The following is a 22,823-nucleotide window of genomic DNA, read 5'->3' as shown; positions in this document are numbered from 1 at the left end:
CTTTCCACCGTCCTGATGCACATCTGAAATCTCTATCCATCTGCTACTTTCAGTTCCCTCTTTCTCACGGTTGCATCCTCCTGCGTCCAAATGTATCTACGGTATAATGAAAGCTCCGTCCTTTGCAAAATCATGTTTCACGATTAGCAACAGCTCAACAGGATTGCAAATAGTTCTGATCCATGTTCATCCTATCTAAAACTTCGGTTCGTGTGGCTCGCAGGGGATGGCTATTTTCCACTCCCCGCCCCCAATTCTAACGGGATTGTTTTTCCTCTCCCTCGCCGGGAAGGCAGCTCGACAAGAGGCCTCCGCCCGGGAAGGGCGCCGGGGGCAACGGCCTGGTCCACGGCCGTCCAGGGCAAGCCACTCTCGCCTTCTGCCGACGCTGCAGGGGCCTCCCGGGGCGGCCCTTCCCTCGACCAACCGGCGGGCGGGCAGTCCCGGGTCTGTTGCGGCTGCGCAGAGCTTCCGCCGCGGAGGAGTCCCGGCTGCCCGCCCCTCGCGCCGCTCCTTCCCCGCCGGCTCAGCGCTTTTCCCTGCCGACGGTCCGGAGGGAGCCCCGCGCTCGCGCTCGTGCCAGCGCCGCGGCAGTTGGGGAGCCCGGCCGCGTTCCCGGCACCGGCTGGCGGGCGAGAGGCGCGGCCGGTGCGGTCGTGGTCGCCGAGTCCGCCCCCACCAGTCGACGCGGAGCCCGGCAGCGGCCAGGCCAGGCAGGTGAGGGACGCGGCTCGGCCTTGTCGCCTTTGCCGCAGAGCGGAGCCGCCCCCGGCCGCCCAACCCCGGGGCCTCTCCGCGCCGGCTCTCCTCGCTCGGGCCTCGGACGGAGGGCGCCTGGGGCTCCTTTACGGGGGCGGGAGGCCGGTGGCCGGGAAGGGGAGCCTCCTGTTTCCCGCCCCGGGTTGTGATCGCCGGTTAGCGGTGAAGCTCGGCTCCTTCTCCCCGCCGTGCTGAGACTCGGGCCTCCGCCAGGCGGGCGGTTGCCCTCCCGAGAGTCCCTGGGCCCTTTGCCCGGCTGATGCCCGGCTGGCCTTGCCCGGCTCAGCTCTGGGACTGGAGTCTGGCTCCGGGTGCCCGACGTGGCCCCCGCGGTCTCTGGGCCCGGCCTGCGGCGTCCCCCGAGGAAGCGCCCGCAGAGCCCACCAGTCCTGGGAGGCGCCCGGGCTGGGAAGCTGAGCGGAGGGGGCCTCCCGGGGCCGGCAAGGCCTTCGCGACCCAGGGGGAGGCGCCGCCTGTAGAGGAACTTCCAGCCAGAGCAGGGAGGAGGAGAGGAGATCAGGCAGGCGGGGAGCCTCGGGCCCGAGAGACCCGGGACTGACACCCCCCCACCCCCACCCCCCGGGGGAGATTCCTGGACTACAGTCAGAATTCAGGGAAGTACTTCGCTTGGACTGTGGACCTGTGGAGGGGGGGGGGGCTCTCTTGCGCCTGGCCTGCCCCCCTTAGCGAAGGAAGACCTCTTGTGGAGGGCTCACACACACACACACACACACACCCACCCAGCAGGGCTGTTTGCAGAAGGTCTCCCCTGGCCATAGTCCTCTGGCCTGGCCCTCCCCTCTCCTGCCCTCCCTCCCGGCCCCCCTGCTGCCAGGCAGCTCTCTGGGTGCTTGAAGGCAGCTGCTCCCTCCCCCTTAGCTGCTTTGTTTCTCGGGCAGGTGCACCTGGGTGTTTTTACCTGGCCCCCAAGCCCTCTCCATCCTGCCCCCCCCTCCTCTGAACTCCTCCCATCTAGCAGGGTCTTTGGTTTAATGGGGGAGCCCCCACTGCACACAGGCCTCCCAAGGGCTCCGGCCAGGGCCTTCCTGGAATTGGAGGACTGAACGTGGCCCGTTCCTCCCCAAGCCCTCTTCTCTGAGCAAGGGGGCCCTGGTGCTGCCTGAGCCAGGTGGTTTTCTTGCTGACGTTTCATCACCCAAACTAGGCAACATCATCAGGGCTAGAAGGGAGTGGGGTTTGCTCTCGTTTTGAATTCTAATGACTTGCCCTGAATGCGGGTGAGGGAGATCTCAGAGGCTCTTTGGCTGGGCTGTTTACTGTTAGCTAGTTTGGCAGGTTGGGGTTTTGTTTACTTCTTGATTGTTGGTCTGAGGTTAATCTTAGTGTTAATCTATGCTCATCTGGATATTGATAGGGGTGGGGAGGTGTTTGGTCATTTTGTTCCCTTTGGGGGTTTGTTGATTGTCCCTTTTATATACAGTATGTAGATGTTGTTTATGTCTATGTGTCCATTGATGGCCAATTGGTCAAGAGTGCCAGTTTTAAATTTTTTAATTTTTACACATCTCTTTATGTGGCAACATAATTCCAGATTATAACACTTGTACATAATCATACTTTCATTTCCACCAATCTTATATAATATCACCTCATATTATCCATTTCACTCATCTTTAAATAAGTTTCCATTTCATATTTCAATTCATTAATTCAATATCATTTCATCCACATATAGATTCCCAGTTCTTTATCCCCTATTATTTCCATTTTTACCTTACCACCTATTTTATTTAACATTAAACATCATTCTTATCCTTAATTTTTCCTAAGCCAATTATATAATAAACAATCTAAAAAGAGCAAAAATAAGACAAAGCTAATATATTTATGATCCACATGGTATATCTCCTCAATCTATCTAATTAAATAATTCATTCCCCACCTTTAAACATATTAACATTAAATAATCAACTGTATATTTTAAAACATATATTTTAAAGTATCCCCCCATAAAATCGCTAAAATGACTTCTTAATATATCTCATTTCTTCACTTTTCTTTTAATCATTGATAATCATATTTCTCCCTTTTCTACTTAGCCAAAATTTATATATTTTAATACATTTCACTTTCCTTATAATCAATATTTTTTCTTCCTTACCACTTATCCAATTTTTTTCTATATATTTTAATACATTTCCATTCCCCTGTTTTAATCCTCTAATGTAAGGGTTCATAACAGCATAATTTATATACAGTGTGTGTGTGTGTGTGTGTGTGTGTGTGTATCTTTGGTTATTTGGGTTTTCTCCCGCGTAAAATTGGAAGTATCTAGGCGACGTTTCGATGAAGTCTCATTCATCGTCTTCAGGCTTGTGTCTTCAGCAAGCCTGAAGATGATGAATGAGACTTCATCGAAACGTCGCCAGATACTTCCAATTTCGCTGAGAAAACCAAATAACCAAAGATCCACATACAAAGGCCGAACCTCAGAAAAAAATAAATATATATATATATATTATATATAGGTTCTATATATATATATATATATGGATCTTTGGTTGTTCGGGTTTTCTCCGCGTAAGATTCAAGTATCTAGGCAACGCTTTCGATGAAGTCTCATTCATCATCTTCAGGCTTCTGTCTCCGGCTCTGTGCTTCTCAGAGTAATGGAGATTGCAGCTGCTTCCTCCTTTTAACTGCCAGTGGGGTGGGACTTGATTGGGTGGGGGCTTGGCTGTGTTCTGATTGGGTGGGGTGTGTTCTCATTGGTAGGGGTTTGGCTGTGTTCTGATTGGTTGGGGGTTAGCCGTGTTCTGATTGGTTGGAGGCGTGTTCTGTTCAGGTGGGGGCTTGGTTGTGCTCAGGTTAGTCTTAGTTGCTGGGGGATTTGAGCTGGTGAGCTGTGATCTTGCTGTTTGGCTTCGAGTTCGTGGTCGTGCTGCATCTTCATAGTGGGTGTCGGTTTGCTTCATGTATGGCTCGGAGGGGTTTGAAGTGGGTAGTGATGCAGCTGCAGTGCAGCTTCTGGTCCATGGTCGTGTCTCATCTTCTGAGTGGGTGTGAGTCTGTTTTCTACATGGAAGTGTGGTGGTGGCATCTTGTGTGGCTCTCATGGGTGTGGGTCTGGTGTCCTTCTTCATGTTAGGTACTCGTCTGTTCATGAGGGCGGGTTTCCAAATGGCTGGAAGGCGGGAGGTGTCATCTCCTTTGTTCATGCTGTGTGGGCGTTTTTCTATCTCTATGGCTTCTCTGATTATTCTGCTGTTGAAGTGTTCGGTTTTGGCGATGGTTCTGGTATTTTTAAAATCAATTTCATGTCCTGTGGCTTTGAGGTGTTGGACCAGGGAAGAGGTCGTTTCTTCTTTTTTGATTGAGTTCTTATGTTCTTCAATGCGTGCACTTATTCTTCTGTTAGTTTGTCCAATGTATGTGGTAGGGCAGGCAGTGCAGGGGATTTCGTATACTCCTTGGTTTTCTAATTCGATTTTGTCTTTGGGGTTTCTTAGGATGGTGGATATTTTTCTGTTTGTGCAGAATGCTGTTTTGATGTTGTGTTTTTGGAGGATCTTGCTAATTTTGTCTGTAGTGCCTTTTATATATGGGAGGAGGGCTTTGCCGTTTTCCTGTTCTCTGTCTTGGATTTTGGTTGGGGTTTCTTTTTGGATTAGGTGGGTAATCATCTTTCTTTGGAATCCATTGGCTGTAAGTACGTTGGTGAGAGTGTGTAGTTCGGTTTTTGGTGTTGTTCATCGGCTAAGCATTTTGTTCTGGAGATGAGTGTCTTGGCTACGGAATTGATCTGTGCTGGGTGGTGGTGTGAGAGTGCATGTAGATAGCGGTTTGTATGTGTTTTCTTCTGGTAGATGGTGTGTCCTAGGGAGCCATTGGATCTTTTGTATACCAAGACATCTAGGAAAGGAAGTTGATTGTTGGCTTCTGTTTCCATGGTGAATTGTATTTTGGGGTGTAGGCTGTTGAGGTGTGTGAGGAAGTTGTTCAGTTTTTCTTTCCCGTGTGGCCAGATTATGAAGGTGTCATCTACGTATCTGAGCCAGAGTTTGGGTTTGTGGTCGTATTTTTCTAGAGCTTGTGTTTCAAAGTGTTCCATGTAGAGGTTTGCGATGACAGGTGAGAGGGGTGATCCCATGGGTGCTCCTTCTATTTGTTTGTATTTTTGTTCATTGTAGGTGAAGTATGTATTGGATAGGCAGTGGTTGGTCAGATCTAGGATGTGCTTGGGGGGTTGTATTTGTTTCGGATGGCTGTCAAGGCTTCTTTTATTGGCACTTGGGTGAAGAGGGATATGACATCGAAGCTTACTAGTAGGTCGTTAGGTTGTAAGTTTTGTTTCTTTATGATCTCGATGAACTGGAATGAGTTTCTTACGTGTGAGTTGATGGATTCTGCATAGGGTTGTAGTTGTTTGGCAAGAAATTTGGCCAGGTTTTGTAGAGGTGAGCCTATGGAGCTGACTATTGGTCTGAGTGGGGTTCCTTCTTTGTGTATCTTGGGGAGACCATAAAGCTTGGGACATCTGGATGATTTCTCTCTGGGTATGATTCGTTGCTGGATTTCTTCACTGATGGGGGAGGCTTTTATTTTGGATTTGGTAGTTTTTTCTAGGTAGGTGGTGGGGTCTGTCTTTAGGGGTTTGTATGCGGGGTCTTGGAGTAGGTTGGTTAACTTGGTTTGGTAGTCAGATGTGTTCATAACCACTGTCGCATTGCCCTTGTCTACTGGTAGGATTATTATGCTGGTGTCTTCTTTCAGGTTAAGTAGTGCAGTTTGTTCTTCTTTGGATAAGTTGCTTTTGGGTGGTTTGCTAGTGCAGAGGATGTTGGTGATTTCAAGTCTGATTTTGTTAGCATCATCAGGGTTGGTTCTGGTCAGGCTGGTTTCAACTCCGCATATGATGGTTTCTGTGGGGATGTGTTTGGGAGCGACAACAAAGTTGAATCCTTTTGAAAGGACCTTGGTTTCAGCTTCAGTGAGGATCTTGTCTGAGATGTTGTGCACTGTTTGTTTCATGTGTGGCTGTGGGGGGGGAGGAGTTGGTTTCTGGCGTTGTTGTAGTTTCCTGAGTTTGTTGGTGTGTGTGTCTGTCTTGAGGGTGGTCTGTGTTTCGGCTCTCCAGACAGCGAGTTGTTTGGATTTGTCCCAAAGTAGGGGGTAAATCTTGTTGCTGAGTCTGAGGTGGAGTGTGAGGAGATCTTTGTTGATTTGGTCTAGGAGAAACCTTTTTGTGTGAAGTTCATTTCTAATTAGGGCCAGTTCTGTTCTTTTTAGGATGCGTTTGGTGGCTGCTGTGTTGGTGTGGAATTTCAATTGGAAGCTTGTGGGAATTAAATTTTGATCTCGGCAGTTGCATAGGAATGCAAGGTCACATAAAATGGAAGCTCTTTGGACTTCAAGTTTTTCATAAGTCCTGGTCAGATGGTGGGTTTCCTCCCCGTAGTGGTGCAATATTTGTTTTCTGAGGTTCTCGCGGGTATTTGTATGTGGATCTTTGGTTGTTCGGGTTTTCTCCCGCGTAAGATTCGAAGTTTATACACACACACACACACACACACACACACACACACACACACATATATATATATATATATATATAATCCTAAAATAATTTTCAGAAAATTTTAAACTAAGTACCAATATATATTCCCATGTGGTATCCCCCTTGTACAATCCCTAACCCTTATTTCTAAATCTCATAACTTTATCATTCCTTTTAATTTTGGCTAGGTATCCCTTTTCTAAGTTTCCCCAATCTATCTTCTTTTTTCCTTCTAGTTTTATTTTTATTTCCCTCTGCCTGTCAGCCATGTTCCCCACTCACCCCTTTTCAGTTCTCTCTTTTTGGGTTTCTTCTTGCATATCTTTTTTATTTGCCAATTGCTTACAAGATAATAGGTATAAGTAAAAACATAGTTATGAATACATGGATACATATAAGAAAAAAAAAAAGAAACAATAGGACAGGGGCGGTAGGCACGTTGGTGCGCTTCTGCAGGCCCCCTACAGACCTCTTAGGAAAGCGGGGAGGTCAATAGTAGACAGACTAAGGTTAAGGTCTTTGGGGTTTGGGGAAGAAACCACAGAGTCAAGTAGAGTATTCCAGACATTGACCACTCTGTTGCTGAAGTCGTATTTCCTGCAATCAAGCTTGGTGCGATTAACCTTGAGTTTGTATCTATTGTTTGCTCTTGTTATGGTTGAAGCTGAAGTATTCATTGACAAGTAGGACATTGCAATGTATTATTTTACATACTATACTTACATTGGATCAAAGGTGGCGTAGTTCTAGGTTTTCTAGGTCTAGAATTTCAAGTCTGGTGGTATAAGGTATTCTGCAACGAGTAGAGGAGTGGAGAACTCTTCTTGTGAAATATTTCTGGACTTTCTCAACTGTGTTAATATCAGATACGTAATGCGGGTTCCAGACTGATGAGCTGTATTTGAGTATTGGTCTAGCAAATGTTTTGTATGCTCTAGTTAGTAGTGTGATATTACCAGAGAAAAAGCTACGTAAGATTAGGTTAACAACTCTTAACACCTTTTTGGCTACGTAGCTACAGTGGGCTCTAGCACTTAGATCATTTGAGATGAGTACTCCAAGATCCTTGACAGAGTTTGGATCACCAACAAGGTCCTGACTATTCAGCCTGTATTTTATTTTCTGATTTTTTTTTGGCCAATATGTAAGACAGAGCATTTATTTGTTGAGATTTGAAGTTGCCATTTGATTGACCATTTTGATACACAGTCAAGGTCTCTTTGAAGGGTAGCAGTATTGTCTGTGGTGTTGAATAGCTTTACATCATCAGCGAAGAGGACACTTTTGCTCTTGATATGATCACTGAGGTCATATATGTATTGCATTGTGACTCTATTGTATATCTAAGAAAAATTAAAGCAACACACACAGGCCCAAACACAGTTATTTGAATTAAAAGAGGAAAATAATAGCCTTGATGAGTATGAAGAACTTCATATTATTATCATCAAGGCTATTATTGTCCTCTTAATTCGTCCTTTCTGAACTTCCTTTGTTCTTCTGCGAGCTGTGATGCCATTAGTTTACTCAGCATTATCTCCACCAGTGTCACCCTTTCTTTAAACATCTCTCTCACATTTTGGAGCTCCGACTTAAATTCTTTGCTTATTTCTTCCATTTCTTTGGTCTATTAAGTTATTCTTTATTTTATTAAGGATCAAGTTTTTCTGTTATAGTCCTTGTCAAAAATCCCTGTTTTTTTCTCACTTTCTCTTTCTTATGTTTTCTTGTCACAATCAACCTCCAACAGTCCCAAAGTATTGCATTCTTTTATATTTTACTGTAATCCCCCCTTTTTAAAATAAAACTTCTGGAGATCATGTTTATACAACCAATAATTTTCCATAGAAACATAAAAGAAGGAAATCTTTAACCCTTAGGTGATGCTCTATATCACTTTCTTCTTAAAATTCTTTTATTTTAAATCACTTTTCCATAGTATTAATATTCAATTTTATCCATTCCAAATAAATCCAGTATTTTATCCAGTGCCTGATTAATGTCCAATTCCGTATATTGTTCCAAATTTAGTCTCTAATTACATATAATTCTTTTATTTCCATTTTTTTCTTTACCTTATATTTTCCTCTTATTTCTCGTTTGCTGCTACCACTCTTCCAAACGAGGGCTCTTTCTTTCTGCTTTTTTGGGGTTATCAAAAAGAATGTTCAAAGTCTTTTATCCAGTTACACACTGCTCAAACACTTTCACACTCAAGCACAAACTTGTGTCCCGGCAGCTTCCCATTTTCAGGGCAGCCATTAAAGACTGAGGCTTCTCCCTGTCTTCTAGGGGGAGTTTACCAAGCCAGGGAGGGGAGATGCGGCTCCTCTCGACCCAGCTGACTGTCTCCCCCTCTTCCCCTACGAAGAGGGTCAGATGGATCCAGTCCTTTAAGGACCCCTCCAACAGGGTAAACACGGAACAAAGCCGCGCACAGTCACGGTCTCTGATCCGTTGCTGACAAGAACGCCACCGGAAGTCGAATGCGTTTTCATCAAGCCTTCTGCCTGCCGGTTGATGTTCCTAGGTGGATTCTGCTGGTCTTCTAAACCTGCTTGTCCTATGGCTGCTGCGGTCTTGACTCTGCATGTTGTAGATTACACCTGCCTTTTTTTCTTTTTCTTTTCTCTTTTCTCTTTTCTTTTGGGGCCTGCTGGGTCTTTTGGTTTACTAGGGGCGTTTTGGAGGGTCTCCCTCCCTCCCTCCCTCAAATGCCTCCCCACCAGGACCCCCAAGGTTCAACCCAAACCGGGAGGGGAGCCTGCCCAGTGCAGGAGGCAAGGAACAGGATCGGCCTAATACGGCACCTTCTGGCTCCCTTGGGGGGCTTTCAAAGGATTCCACAACCTTCTTCACCAACACGGTTACCAACCCGGGGAGCCCCTTCTACGCTCGCCCTTTTCATGTTTGTTTCCTAAGTAAAGAATTCAAAACGCCATTTTCTTACCTTCTCCAGCCTATTTGGACTGTTTGGGTTGCATTTCTGCCTTCTAGGAAATTAACCGTCCCATCCTATTTGACCTGCGTTCCCCTGACTTCTTCCTCCTGTGGTGGTAAAAGATCCCCCCGCCCACCATACATACACACACACACACACACACACACACACACGAGTTGCAGTCATAGAGTCAACCTCTGAGATTCCCTCCCCCCGTCCCTTTTAAGTGCAAAGGGGCTTGAAGTGCCCCAGGCAGGAAACCTCCCCAGGGAGCTGAATTGGCCCTGGCAAACCACCATGTCTGTTCCCGGCCTGCCGTATCTCGGAGAGCCAGTGCGGCTGCATGCTGACCTCGGAGGAAGGGATCGAAGGTCACCAGGTGGGCTTATCAGGAGCAGCCCAAGGCCATCTTGTGATTGTTCAGGGCTGCCCGACCAAGGGCCACCTCTTTGCTGGTCTTTGGTGCACACAGTTTGTTGTTTGCATGCTTAACAACTGTGGGGTGCTGGGTGCTTTCTGGGCCGGGGTGTTTTCTAGTCGATGCTTTCATTCCCAAACTCGGCAACACCATCAGTGCCCACCGAGGTACAGATTTTACCATCTGTCAATACACTTTGTAAATTTATGTTTTATCTTCAAAACAATTTGGTTGCTTTAGGCTAGGGACTCTCCAGACCTGGCAACTTTAAGACTTCTGGGCTTGACCTCCTCCTGGGAATTAAAGTCTAGAAGTCTTAAAGTTGCCAGGGCTCGAGACCCCTGCTTTAGGCGAGGAAGGTTGCGGTTACAACAACCCAAATCCGTAATGGAAATGTTGGAGGGGGGGAGAGGAGCCTGCGGAGGAGCCCCGCCCAGGACCTCTTCCCAGTTGAATGAGGAACCAGTGAAGATGATGATGATGATGATGTAGGAGCCCCGGTGGGTGCAGTGGTTAGAACGCAGGATTGCAGGCCGACTCTGCCCACAACCAGGAGTTTGATCCTGATGGGCTCAAGCTTGTTCCATCCTTCCGAGGTTGGTAAAATGGGGCCCAGATTGTTGGGGGTCATAGGCTGCCATGTAGGGGGCAGTATATAAGCCAACGTGCTATTGCTATGTTATGTTTTGACTACAAGTTCCTCACCAGAGTCGAACCCACGTCGCGGCCATGCCACCCAGCCCACAGTTGTTGCTTGCTAACCAGCATGCCACGGGGGTCGTTTGCCAAAAGTTTTGCTCAAATGAAGGCAAATTCCAGCTACAGTGTTCCCACTAACTGGTAAGGAGCTCTGGTGCAGTTTATCCTTGACCGATTCATACTGGCTGAAGGGTCAGCCTCTTCAGGGGTGATCCCTTTGCGCCTTTTCACAGGTAAAATAAGAGGAGGGAGGGGTGTTGGATATTTTGCCACCCTGAGTTATTTGTAAAAATAATAAAGATGGGATACAAAATAAAAAATAGGTAAGCACCCATTTTTCTTCCTCCATTTGCTTGGCCTGCCACTAATTCACTTGGTTCCAGAGAAACTGGGGGGGGGGGGAGAGCTGTCAGCTTATTTCCCCCCTTCCCCCTTCCCGAGGCGGTTCCTCTGGTCTTGGAGACTTGGCTCCTGCAGAGGGAGAATCCGGGCTGAATGTGCAGGTGGCAGCTCAGCTCGGAGAAGGAGTGAAGAGCCACCGAGCAGCCTCTGGGCTCCCTTCCTTCCTTGAGCCTCCCTGGCTAACCTCCTGACCAGCGCTTTGCAGATCGGGACTCCACCCCTTTGGGTGACCCCCCCACCCCCCCTCCCTCCTCCTGACTGCCATGGGTTCCAGGGGGGCTTTTGGCAGTGGCTTCCCTAGGAACTTGCCCCCCGCCTGCGTTCCTTTCCTTGCCACGGGAGCCGCTTTTGCGGGACGCTGAACTGATTAAAGTCCAGTATCAATCGGGCGGTTTTACTTTCCCTTAAAAGCCAACAACTTCAGCCTTCTGGACTTCCGCCACCGAGTCTGCCCTGTGGGCTGCCCAGGGCTTGGCCAGAGCGTCCAGCTGTGAGGCCTTGACCCCCCTGTGCCTGGCGCTTCCTGGCCTTTGGGGTTGATCTCTGTGACTGCAGGGGTGCCCCTGCTTTCCATCAGAGGGCCAACTGCCGTGATCCATGGGCGGTATTTTATTAGATTTGACAAAATTTCTCACGAGGCCCTCCTTGTGAAATGATAAAATAAGGTTAGGGAGCAAAGCCCGCACTCACTAGTACTGATGATGTAACCTAGTTGGGTCATGAAATGTCTGCAAGCAAACCACCAAGCTCAGAGAGCACCAAGGACCCCACGGTTCAACACTAAGCTAGTTTTAAAATAAACAAGATAAAATAGGAGGCGGATGTTGTAATTATTAGCTCGATTCATAATTTCCTGATGGCCCTCGAATAATTCTCCACCATGGCTCCAGTGCGGGCAGCAGCCTGAGGGGAGGTGCCAGGGGGCTGTGCCCTGGCCCTCACCCAAAGGCTTGGAAGTGGGAATCGAGGGGACGGTGACCCTGCGGGCTGGTGCCATGGAGCTGGGAGCGCTGGCCGACCCTTTGGAGGGCAGAGAGAAGAGCCCCGCTAGCCCTCTCTTTGCAGAGCTTTAGCAGGTCCTGCGGGGGAGGAGGGGGGGATTGATGACCTCCGCAGCCCCTTCCAACTCAGTGATCCTACATCTTATACTTGCCATGCTGGACAAAGCTCCAGGCGGCACAGAGCTCTTCCCTGGGCAGGCAGGCAGGCGTGGCTGGAGAGGTGGCTTGGTTGGTTGAGGAGTCCAGCATTCCCAGGGAATAAATGGGGGGGGGGGAGGGGAACCGGCTTGATTTGTCCGTGGGATGTTGGGGCAGTGTCAGTCCGGGGCTCCACTGAACTGAATTGGGAGGAGGGGCTGCAAGTCAGCCAGGGAGCAAAGCCTGTGAGGAGAGAAAGAAGAGAAGGGCCCGGCCTCCGGTCTCCTCTGGGGCGGAGTTTTCAGCCCCCTCCCCCGAGGAACTCTGGTGCTCCAACACTGGAGATTTTGAAGGAGAGACTGGACAGCCAGGTCTCCTGCTTGAGCAAGGGGTTGGACTAGAAGACCTTCAAGGTCCCTTCCAGCTCTGCCGTTCTGTGGTTCTACTCTTGTTTAAATCTCCAAGTGTCCTTTTGGGTTCCCTAGGTGGGAAATGGAGCCTGCAGAATCCTCCTCCCTTTTCTGCTTGTCTATTTAACCAACTGACGCAGCACTTTGGGGGGCTCACAGAATTGCAACCAGAGCAAAGAAGAGCCACAAATCAGAATCACCACCTGGGTTTGGAAATGCAGCCAAGGGGGAGACGGGACGCTTCAGCTCTGCCAGAGGTCCCGGGGGCATCAGGGTCACTTCCAGCCCACCCGACCTGGTTAAGCTGGTTGCCAGTCGGTGCCCAAGACAACCGGGGCGGGGGGTTTAAAGGGGGATGGGGGAAGAAGTTTGAGACGGACTGGGGCTCTGGCTGCTCCCTTTCCAGATCAGGAGGTCATTCTGAGCAGCATATATAAGTGGGGTCGGGTGGGTGGGTGTTAAAGGGTCGTGTCGGAGGAGAAGGCAGAAGAGGTCAGGGCTACTACTGGGGCGGGGTGGGGGGGGCGGTTACCAGAACAGGCCAGGCTTATCCCGGAAGGCCTGGAGGTTTATTTTGGAACCGCTCTAAGCCGGGAAGGCTTCTTCCGAGCGTTGCCCCTGCCCTCCCTTGCCAGCCGTGCTCGCTCCCCCCATCCGTAAGCCGCTTTGCTTTGGGCGGTCACTATAATGACCTACTTACAGGGGAGCGTTTGGCTGCAATAGTCACTCACTCCGTCCCTCGGTCGGCCGGTGGTCTTTGGAGAAAGGACCCTGGGAGACTCCTGGATCGCAGCTGCTGCCCTGGCAGGTTTGGCAAGGCTCCCCGGTGGCCAGTCATGGGGGGGGGGAGAGAGAGGGCTAGGGCCCCCAGTGCTCTGTCCCTTGCTGGGATTTTGGCTTCACTCACGTCCAGCCCAGAATCTGGGAAGAATTTGCCGTCCTCCTTGCGCCAGGTTTGGCGTCCAAGGGCTCCTGCTTGTATGGTCTCTGCCGGAACCTGTCCTGCCAAGATGCCTGAGCCCCTCTGCCATTTTGAGCTGGCATTGGCCGTGGCTGACTGCTTGCAGCTTTCCCAAAGCCAGCTGGCTTCCTTCCTCCGGGACCTCGCGATGCGGTGCGGAGGATCCAATGGGGAGCACACATTGGGATCTCTGCGGTAGCGGCGTCCATGATGCAGCCCCCCAGGAGCTTCGCTGGCCGGGCGCTTTGCACTGGGGCCTGCGTGGGGACGTCAGGCTTCCCGCAAAGGGCCGGGGGAGGGAACCCAACGGGGTGCTTTGCTTCGGCCGCTGCGCCCAGGGAGATGAGCTGCCGGCCTAATGGGCCCTGATCTCATTAGCTGGCACCTTCCAGGGTGCAGCGCTCGCCGTTGCCTTAATTTCCTTTTGATTCTGTGCGGTTGCACTCCATTTGGGCCGAGGGCAACGGCTGAACGCCCATGGTCAACCCGATGACCAGTCCAGGTGGCCTCTCTGCTCCCCTTCTTCGTCTCTGGTGAAATTGGCAGTCTCTTCTGCATAACAAGCAGATAGTAACGAATTGAGCCAGGCCAAATTCAGTGCCCATTTAGGAAAGAGTGCGGGGGGCGGGGGAGGACAGGTTCCTGGCCTACCCAGGGCAGCCTGGAAAGCCCTGGGGTTAGTGGGTGACATCCCAGCCATCATCACCTGGGCTTGGGCTGCTCGGAGCCCCCTTGAGGGGGCCAGGCGCCTCGTGCTGCTTCCCCAGGAGGGCTGGGCTGGTGGCCCCCTCCCCGCCCCTTTGAGACCTCTCCCCAACCAGCCCAGCTGCTTAGAGCCAAGAGCAGCAACCCGGCTGATCCGTGTGTGGTGGGCAGTTGGTGTGGAAGGGTTCTGGGAGCGAGAAGGTCTGGCTCTTCTGCGCAGGAAGCAACTTGATGTTGAGGAGAAATGTAGTTTACTCCTGGTAGTAAGGAGCAGCAGATGACCTGGGACTACCACGCAAGGGCCTGCTGGGGTTGGGTTGCCCAAAGGCCAGGGAGGCTGGTTTGGGCCCTTTGGGGCCCCACTGAATTGGGCACGTGAGCAGGGCCCAGTTGCAGGGGGAGTCTTGGCTGGGGATCTGCCGCGGGTGGGCCCAGAGCCTTTGGGGCTGGAGCGGATCAAGGTGGTGGACCCCAAGGGGTGTCAATGTGGCCACTGGGGCTGTGTGTGCTGCACTAGGGTGTACGGTGGTGTGTGTGTGTGTGTGTGTGTGGCTGGCAGTTCTGCAACCATTTTATCCAGTCCCGGCTTTGCTGCCATTTCGGGGGAGGGCAGAGGGCACCGGGGAGCTCTCCTCCCTCGGTGGGCATTCGCTTGAGGGAATCCAGGCATTTCCAGGGACGAGGCGGGGAGAGGATGGGGCGCAATGGACCGGCCGGGGATGCCTGCCTGCTCAAGACCCGGGACGGGCTCCTGGGAGGGAGGCTTGGCCTTGCGGGACTCAGTCCCCGCGCACGAAGGGCGGTCAGCGGCCCCAGCCCGGACTGCCCCCACTGGGCCAAGGGGGCCCCGGAGGGCGGCGGTGTCGCTCGGGGGGGGGCGGGGGGCTCGGCCGGCGCCGCGTCCGACGATTCGGTGCAGCCACAACCTGGCCTCGCCCGTTACGGTCCCGCTCTCTCAGCCGGCCTGCGGCTCTCCGGCGGGGAGGATGGGGGCGGCGCTGGGCGAGGGGAGCCCCTCCCGGCGGAGCCCCAGGCAGCGCCCCCGCGGCTCCTGCCCGCCGCCGCCTCCCCGGCCGGTTGCCGTGGGGAGGGGCGTGCGGGGGAGCTGAGCCGCTGACGTCACCGCCCCGCCCCCTCGGTGCCCGGCCTGGGCGGGGAGAAGAAGGAGGAGAAGCCGCCGCCGCCGCCGCCGCCGCCCCTGCGCAGCCTGAGCGCTGCGGGCTCCGGGAGCGACGGTGAGTCAGCAGCCCCGGGAAGGGCGGCGGGAGGCGGCGCGTTCCCCGGGCAGCCGCAGGGTCCGGCTCCGTCCCCTGGAGCGGCGCATCGGGCGCGGGGTCCCCGGCCGAGGGGAGGCTTCGCTCCGGGGGCTTCCGCGCCGAGGCCCCGCCGCCTCAAGCGGCTCCCCGGCCGCCGAGCCGCCCTCATCCCCGCCGACCCCGAGGAGCAGGCAGGAGGCAGGCGGAGCCTCTTCCCGGTGCCCCTCCCGGCATCTGGGCCTCCGCAGCTGCCGAGCCCCCCGGAGGAGCCCCGCGAGCGGCTTCGAGAGGCCTCGACCCGCCGGAGCGGCTCGGCCGGAGCTCGGAAGGGCGGCCGGGCGGCGGCTTCTCCGGGGGCTCCGCTGAGCCGGGAGAGCAGCGCCGGGAACGTTTCCGCAGCCGCCCGCTTGAAGGGCAACTCTCCGGGAATTGAGGGGCGCGTAAATGTAAAAACCACAAAAGGCAACCAGGTAAAACTTGGAAACGTTAAAAAGAAAAAACCGAAAAACTGGTCCCGACCCGGTGAAGGAGCCGCTGCCCTCCGGTCATCTGGCACCGCTTGAGGGCAAAGGCAGCCCTGGGAGGCCCCACGGAGGGCTACAGGGCTGGGGGGGTGTTGGAGGGGCTTCTGCCCAGAAAAGGCTGGTTTCCTGGGCCCCCTTGGGGAGGCGTGGATCCCTGTGGGAAACGGGGACCCTCCAGGCAATCTGGCCCTGTGCCGCCTACGGCTTTAAGGGGAGGAATTGCACCGAGAACGAAATGGGGGACCAGAGCAGCTGGCACAAGAGAGGGGCCACCCCTATTCTTGTGGGGGTCCTGCTGCACCGACTGAAGTTTCTGGGTGGTCTTCAAGGGCAGCCCCATGGGCAGATCATTGCAGGAGTCCAGGCGGGAGGGGACCAGACAGACCATCCGTGCAAAGGCCTCCCCGGCCCTGGCTGCCCCTTCGGCAGGAGTGTCCCCCCCCCCCGCCCCGCCCTGCGCTTCAGCTCTGTCCAGGGAGCCGGAGGTGAAGGGTCGCCTGGGCGGGGTGTCTGTGTGAGAGACCCGAAGGCCCACAGCCACCCGGTCTCGCCAGGACCACGTGGGAGCCGGCCCTCGCAAGCTGCAGGCCCTCAGCCAGCCCTGCCGGGGCCTCCCCTGTGCAGCTGGCCTTCGTGGCAGACCACGAGTGCCAGGCCTCCCTGGACCCTTCCCTCCCAGGGCTCTCCCGTTGGGAAGGAGAGGCGGGAGGCCCGGCCCCCAAGACTCCCTCCCTCGCAGGGCCCTGGGCCTGACCCTCCCCTCCTACCAACCCTGGTCACAGAGGAAGGGGGAGAACCAGGGGGCCTCCCCCTCCCCACCCCGAAGCAGGCCCAGAGGGACCCCGTGCTGGATGGTAGCCAAAGCCACCCAGAGGGCAACCATCCCCGACCCTCCAGACGGTCAGCGCCCTTTCAGGGCTGTGGCCAGGCTTGAGCCCAGGCTGAGAAGGGTCTGGAGAGCTGGCCCCACCCAGGACCCTCGGGAGCCGTGTGCCAGCCCCCCCTTCCCTAAAATGGGATTAAGGGTGGAGACTGGACGAGCGTTCTCCAATACTGCGGGGTCCAGGACGGACCCCTCTTGAGGTGGGGGCGCACCACCCCTGTCTCCTCCAGGGCCTGCAGCCCCCTCCCCTCCTCACTGAGAGGCAGTCATTACTTCGGAGAGGGGCAGAATCGGGCACCATATGCATTTAATTGGGGTGAAGAAGTAAAAGAGCCTTAAGTTTCCCGAGGGGGTAAAATTTTCGACATTCCCGTTTATCTTTTGAATCTTTGTGACCTTTGAGAGGTGCCTCCATCCAGGCTCAAAGACGGCACAGTTTCGACAGGGACGAGCCCGTCCACTTGGCCAGCTTGCCCTGCACAGTTCAGGCTCACGGGGGCTGCAGCTCTGGGCCTGGGGGGACCCCCAGAAATGGAACCCCGGAAGATTCCTCCTCGGCCTCTGCTGAACCCCTGGCGGTGGCTGGCTCCCCCCTCTTGCTGTTCGTGGGTGGGCTCTGGATTGACAGGCGGGGGAGGCTGGGCCGCAAAGGGAAGCCCTGGCTGATTGGGGGGGGGCAGGATGGCATCTGGGCACAGTGCCAGGATTGCTGCCAGGAGGTTAGCTCTGTCCAAAAAGTCAGTCAAGGCGCCCCCTTCCCCCCCGCCCCCCGGAAGCCTCTCCAGGAAGAATAACGGTTCACTGGGTGCCATGGCAATGGAGCCCATAATAGAAGCCCACCGAGGTGGTAGCCGTGGGGAGCTGCTCCTGCCAGGCAGGGGGCCCTGGAGGTGGGTCAGGCCTTGCTGGGCCAGGCTGTCTGAAAGCCTGCAAAGCGGGCTGGCAAAGGATGCCACGGGGCTGAGTGGGGCCTGCCTGCCTGCCTGCACAGTTGCAATGGGCCCGGAGGCTGGAATGGGCTGAGATTGGGGGCGGGAGATTTGTATAATGGGGGACAGCTGGGGACCTTCCAGGGATCCTCTTCCTTGGCGCTGAACCCCTCCAGCCCTTGGCAACCTCAACTGAATGCTGTGGCTTATGGGTTAGAGCACCTCAGGGTCAGAGGCCAGGTCCCCCCCCCCCGATGAAGGGGTGGGGGCCCAGCTCCGTCTCTCCCGAAGGTGTCTGTCTTTCATGGCGGCTCCTTCCCTGTCCAAGTGGGTCTTTGGGGGCCCCCCAAGGGGAGGTGCCCCCTGAGCAGCCGTGGCGGGTGAGGAAACTCCCCATGGCTGCTTCTCGGTTGGCTGAAGCAGCTCCAGCTGATCTCAAGGAAAGCCAAGCAGAGCCGGATCCGGTTAGCGCTTGGATTGGGGCCACAGAGCCCTGGAGTCCCCAAAGGGCCCCCCTCTCCCCCGCTTGGCCTCCTTGCCCTCCGTACGTGCCTCCAGGAGTCGAGCTGGGCTCTGGGGGGCTCTGCCCACAGCCAAGGCGGGAGCAGTGCTGAGCCAGCTCTGGTCACTCAGGGAGACCCACATGGTAGACCACAATCCCCGAGGGGGCTGCCTGCTGCTGGGAAGGAGGCCTTGCACCCCTCAGTCGAAAGCTCCTGCCAGGCGGGAGAATCTAAACTGGGGGAACCCCAAAAGGCTCAGGCTACAAGGCCGAAGGGAGGCCCAGGGCCACTTCCTGGGAAGAGCAAAAAAATGGGCGCACACGGGGGGGGGGAGGAAAGAAAGAACTCCGTCTGGTCCAACCACAGCTGGAAAAAAAAGTTGATGCATTAATCTCTCTGTGACCCTCAAAACCTTTAACGCCATAATTAGAAATTTCTTGCCGAATTGCTTTGGCCACCTGGACTCCCCAGGTGGGATCCCACGGGAGGAGGGCATAAACTGCCCCACCCCCACCCCCAGGGAAGGATGAGCTGCCCTGGAGGCCTTGGCAGGATAGCCAGGCTCAGCCTGGGGGCCGCCTTGAAAGTGGGGGGCTCTGTGAACACCCTCAGAAGGGGTGGCGGAGGATCCTCCCAATCTCTCAGGTTGCTGGGCCCTGGGGCAATGGGGGAGGGGGCATCTGGGGGCTGGTGGGATGTGGTGGATGAGGAGAGGAAATCGAACCCCCAGCAGGTGGGGGGGTCTAAGGGCCACGCCTAACTGAGAAGCGAGATTCTCACCTGATCTCTTTAGGGCATCTCAGTTACTCAGGAAGCCTGGTTTTTTTTGGGGGGGTGGTGGGGCTGATCCCTGGCATGTGGGGAGGGGATTGTCAGGAGAAGGAGAGACTGTACAGATGCGGCCACGGCCTCTTCACCTGCCTCCCTCTCCTTCCCTGCAGCTCCCAGCATCACCGCCATGTCGCACGAGAAGAGCTTCCTGGTCTCGGGGGACACCTATCCAGGCCCGCAGCCTCCAGCGGCCCCTGGCTATGTCCAGGCTCCGTACCCAGTGGCTCCCCACCCACAGGGTCAATTCCAGCCTGCACCGTATGGCCAGACCGGCTATCCACCGAGCCCCTACCCGGTTTCTCCCTACCCCCAGGCCGGGCCCTACGGACCTTATCCACAAGGCGCATACCCGCAAGGGCCGTACCCCCAGGGCCCCTATGTGCAGCCGCACCCCGGAGCCCCTGTGAGCCCCCCTGGTAAGTTGTGCCCTGGTGGGCCAAGGGAAGGGGACAGTTTCCTAGGCAGGGGGCTCTGCCTCCCCCCCACGCCAATCCTGGGCTATTGGGGGAGCCCTCCTAAGGCATCCACCAGCTGTGAGCGGCCTCTGGGGGTACACGTCTCCTGAAGTCTGACCAGGCAGAAGGGGGCACCCTCCGTGCGGCCTGGGGAGCAGACACTCACCTTCCCCCGCCCTGCTTTCCGGACGGCCGGGTGTCCGGGGGCTGCAGGGAGAGCTGCTCAGCCTGCCTGCACTGCTGCTTCTGCACAGGGCCGATGCACAACAACTACCATGAGGACGGCCCCCCTTCTTACTACGACAATGATGGCTTCACCCCCAGCAACTGGGACGACAAGAACATCCGGCAGGCTTTCATCCGCAAGGTCAGCAGGGGGGTCCCTGTAGGGCTTGACAGGCCGCGTGCGGCTCCTGGTTGGCTGAGAGTCTGCCCCTTTGGTTGCTGCCCCCCTCCCCAGCCCCCCCACCCCACCCCGGTGTCCCTTCCATGGGAGGCCTCACCGGAGGCTCAGCTCAGGGAAGCGCTCCTTGCAAGGAGAAGGGAATGGTCCTCTGGCCGGGGGGAGGGCGGGGGACCCCAGCTGCCCCCGGAAGGGCCTTCTTCCACGGACCTTCTTGCAGAAACGGGAGAGGGCGTAGAGGAGAGGGTCTCCGTGCTCTCTCTCCCCTTTGGGGGAAGGGCTTCCCTCACTGCCCAAGAAGGGGGTCTTGGGAGGAGCCAAGCAGGACAGGGTCCCCCGGGTGCCCTGGGAGCAGCTCAGCTGACGTGGAAGAGCGTCGGGTGCCTCTTGTAGGGGAGAACCCGGGCAGGGGGAGGAGGGGGCCCACCAGATCCTTCTATTGCCCCAGAGGGCTGCCCTGGCCAGGCTGAGCTGCTGCCCTTGCCCTTGCAGGTTTTCCTGGTGCTGACCATCCAGCTCTCGGTGACCTTCTCCTTTGTGGCCATCTTCACCTTCGTGAAGGACGTGAAAGGCTTCGTGCGCAAGAACGTCTGGACGTACTACGTCTCCTATGCGGTGTTCTTCATCTCCCTCATCGTCCTGAGCTGCTGTGGGGATTTCCGGCGGAAGCACCCGTGGAACCTGATAGCCCTGGTAGTGCAGGGCCCTGGCGGGAGGGGGAGGTTGAGGCTGCCCTCCACTGGGGCTGGGCGGGCCTGGCTGGCTCTCGGGAGAAGCCCCCCAAGGCAGCAAGGAGGCCCCCGCCAAGCTCTGGTGGAGGCACTGACACCCTTGTTTCCCACTGCAGTCCATCCTGACGTTGAGTCTCTCCTACATGGTGGGCATGATCGCCAGCTTCTACAACACGGACGCCGTCATCATGGCCGTGGGCATCACAACTGCCGTGTGCTTCACCGTTGTCATTTTCTCCTTGCAGGTGGGGGCCCTCGGCTTCCTCTGGGATGGGGGAATTGGGCCACGTGGCCGCATACATAAGTTGGGGTCATGTTCCCAGGTGTGCAGGGGGGATTGGAGAGCACCCGCTCGCTTTGGACCCCAGCATTTCCCATGCCCATTGGCAGTGCTGCTCTGGGGTATCACTGGGAGCGAAGAGCCCGGGAGTGAGGTTCCTGGTGAAGCCACCGTGCCTTTGCCAGAAGGGTACAGAATCCAGGTCCTCTAGAGCAGAGCCCCTGCCTCCTGCAGCACACACCCCGGCTGTCCTCCAACCGGAGAGGCAGAGCCTTTGAGGGTTGCGTGTGAGCGGGGGTCAGTCTGGGAAAGCAAGTCAAATCCCTCTCTGACTTGCCCTGTGGCCCCCTCCCCTCTGGCAGACCAAGTACGACTTCACCTCCTGCCGCGGCGTGCTGATCGTCTGCCTGATGGTCCTGTTCATCTTTGCCATCCTGTGCATCTTCATCCGAAACCGCATCCTGGAGATCGTCTACGCGTCCCTCGGGGCCCTGCTCTTCACCTGCGTGAGTGACTGGGCCCCACTGGGAAGGGGGCGTCTCCTCGTGGAGCGGCAGGGGCTGCTGTGCGGGAGGCGGAGAGGAAGACCCCCACCCCCAGTTTGGGGACTAACTCCGCTGCTTCTTGCAGTTCTTGGCAGTGGACACCCAGCTGATCCTGGGGAACAAGCAGCTGGCCATCAGCCAGGAGGAATACGTCTTTGCGGCCCTCAACCTCTACACGGACATTATCAACATCTTCCTGTACATCTTGGCCATCATTGGCCGTGCCAAGGATTAGGACGTCTCCAGCCCTGTCCTCCCTCACAACCCCGTCCCCTCCCCGGTTTTGTTCTCTTTTCCCTACGGGCCCGGTTGGAGTCCTGATGCTCCCACGGGAGGCGGCTCCGCAAGGTGGCAGCGGTGGGCACTCTTCTTTGGCCTGCCTGTCCAGAGCGGGGAAGAGAAGGGATTTATGCCCGGCCTGTCTTGGGTGAACCGAAGTTGAGGAAGGGGTGTACATAGGCTGCTGCTCTTGTCCGCTGCGTTTTGCTTGAGAAATGTCTTGTTTCATTTTGGAAACTGCCCTCCTGGGCCCAGGAGCCCCCGCTGAGCCCCTCTGATGCCCACCCTGGCCTGCCTCCCCCTTGCTTGCTGGGCATGACCTTCCCCCTTGGCCCGCCCCGGCCGTCTCGGGCAGAGTGTTTCACCCTGGGGGGAGGGGGGGCTGTGGGTGTTGGGCAGCCCTGAGGGTGCCCACCTCGAAGTCTCTCTTGGCACCTCCGTGTTGGGGGTCTGCCGAGACCTTTTGACCAGGATGTTGATGTTACTTGAGGGCACTTTCCTCTCTCTTCTCCCCCCCCTCCTCCCCCTCCCCCACATGTGGCTGGCTTTGGGGGGCTTGAAATGCTGCATGTTGAGCCATTGCCACTCTGCCCTCAAGGCCAGCCTCTGCACTAAGCTGTATAAATAGCAGTCTAATAAAAGTCAGAATACGCCCACAGCAACGTCTTTGCTTTTCTGCATCCAGCCAGGAAGGAGAGGAGGGAGGGGGCTTCCCTGGGCTGGGGGCTACCTGATCATGTGAATGAGCTCCTTTGAATGAGTGGCACAGGAGGCTCCAAGGAGGGATGGAGAGGTGACCGTGGGCGCTGCAGGAACCTTCCAGGGCAGCTGTCTCCAACCTTCCTGGCTTTGCGGATCGACAATTGGGGATGGGGGGGGGCGAGAGATGGTTCCACATTTGTGCGAGTGACAGATGCACGCAGGCCACTTGTGCAAACGGATCAGATGGGCATTGGGAAGACAGGCTGACACCGCCACTTTCACATAAATCCAAATTACACACTCCTCCTCTCAGCGCCACCATCCTTTAAAGACTCCTGTGGCGATGGGCCACCCTGACTGGCACCTATGCTCCCCCCAGGACCACCTTGGATAATAGAGCAGTAGAACCAAGATCGTGTGAAGTGTTGGTGCCACTGTATAATGCCTTGGGGAGACCACACTTGAGAATATTGCATCTGCTTTTGGTCGCCACAATGTAAAAAATAACAGATAATCACAGTTGGAAGGGACCTTGGAGGTCATCTAGTCC

General features: G+C 55.3%; 1 protein-coding gene across 5 annotated transcripts; it reads left to right on the top strand.

Moving 5' to 3' along the window:
• Window positions 1-451: 451 nt before the first annotated feature.
• GRINA (glutamate ionotropic receptor NMDA type subunit associated protein 1) lies at window positions 452-22,229 on the top strand. Of its 5 annotated transcripts, none has more exons than XM_087931904.1 (7): window positions 452-717; window positions 18,989-19,294; window positions 19,588-19,700; window positions 20,229-20,429; window positions 20,584-20,712; window positions 21,110-21,253; window positions 21,378-22,229. In XM_087931904.1, the coding sequence occupies exons 2-7, from the start codon at window positions 19,006-19,008 to the stop codon at window positions 21,525-21,527; spliced, it is 1,026 nt and encodes a 341-aa protein (XP_087788030.1). In that variant the 5' UTR covers window positions 452-717; window positions 18,989-19,005; the 3' UTR covers window positions 21,528-22,229. The 5 variants fall into 5 exon arrangements, with proteins under 5 accessions (XP_087788030.1, XP_087788029.1, XP_087788031.1 ...); XM_087931903.1 differs by lacking the exon at window positions 452-717 and adding an exon at window positions 8,570-8,690; XM_087931905.1 differs by lacking the exon at window positions 452-717 and adding an exon at window positions 12,863-13,090.
• The last annotated feature ends 594 nt before the right edge of the window (window positions 22,230-22,823 follow it).

This window comes from Pseudonaja textilis, chromosome 3, assembly GCF_049901715.1.
Source record: "Pseudonaja textilis isolate UNSWEBS1 chromosome 3, rPseTex1.2, whole genome shotgun sequence".
Lineage (NCBI taxonomy): Eukaryota > Metazoa > Chordata > Lepidosauria > Squamata > Elapidae > Pseudonaja > Pseudonaja textilis.
This window is presented reverse-complemented; position numbering and strand designations above follow the sequence as displayed.

Excerpts from the sequence above, each read along its gene's own strand:
- GRINA (XM_087931904.1), top strand. The coding sequence starts at position 19,006 with ATGTCGCACGAGAAGAGCTTCCTGGTCTCGGGGGACACCTATCCAGGC. Across the intron at positions 19,701-20,228 it reads GGCAGGCTTTCATCCGCAAG|GTTTTCCTGGTGCTGACCAT; the intron begins GTCAGCAGGGGG and ends TTGCCCTTGCAG. Across the intron at positions 21,254-21,377 it reads GGGCCCTGCTCTTCACCTGC|TTCTTGGCAGTGGACACCCA; the intron begins GTGAGTGACTGG and ends TGCTTCTTGCAG.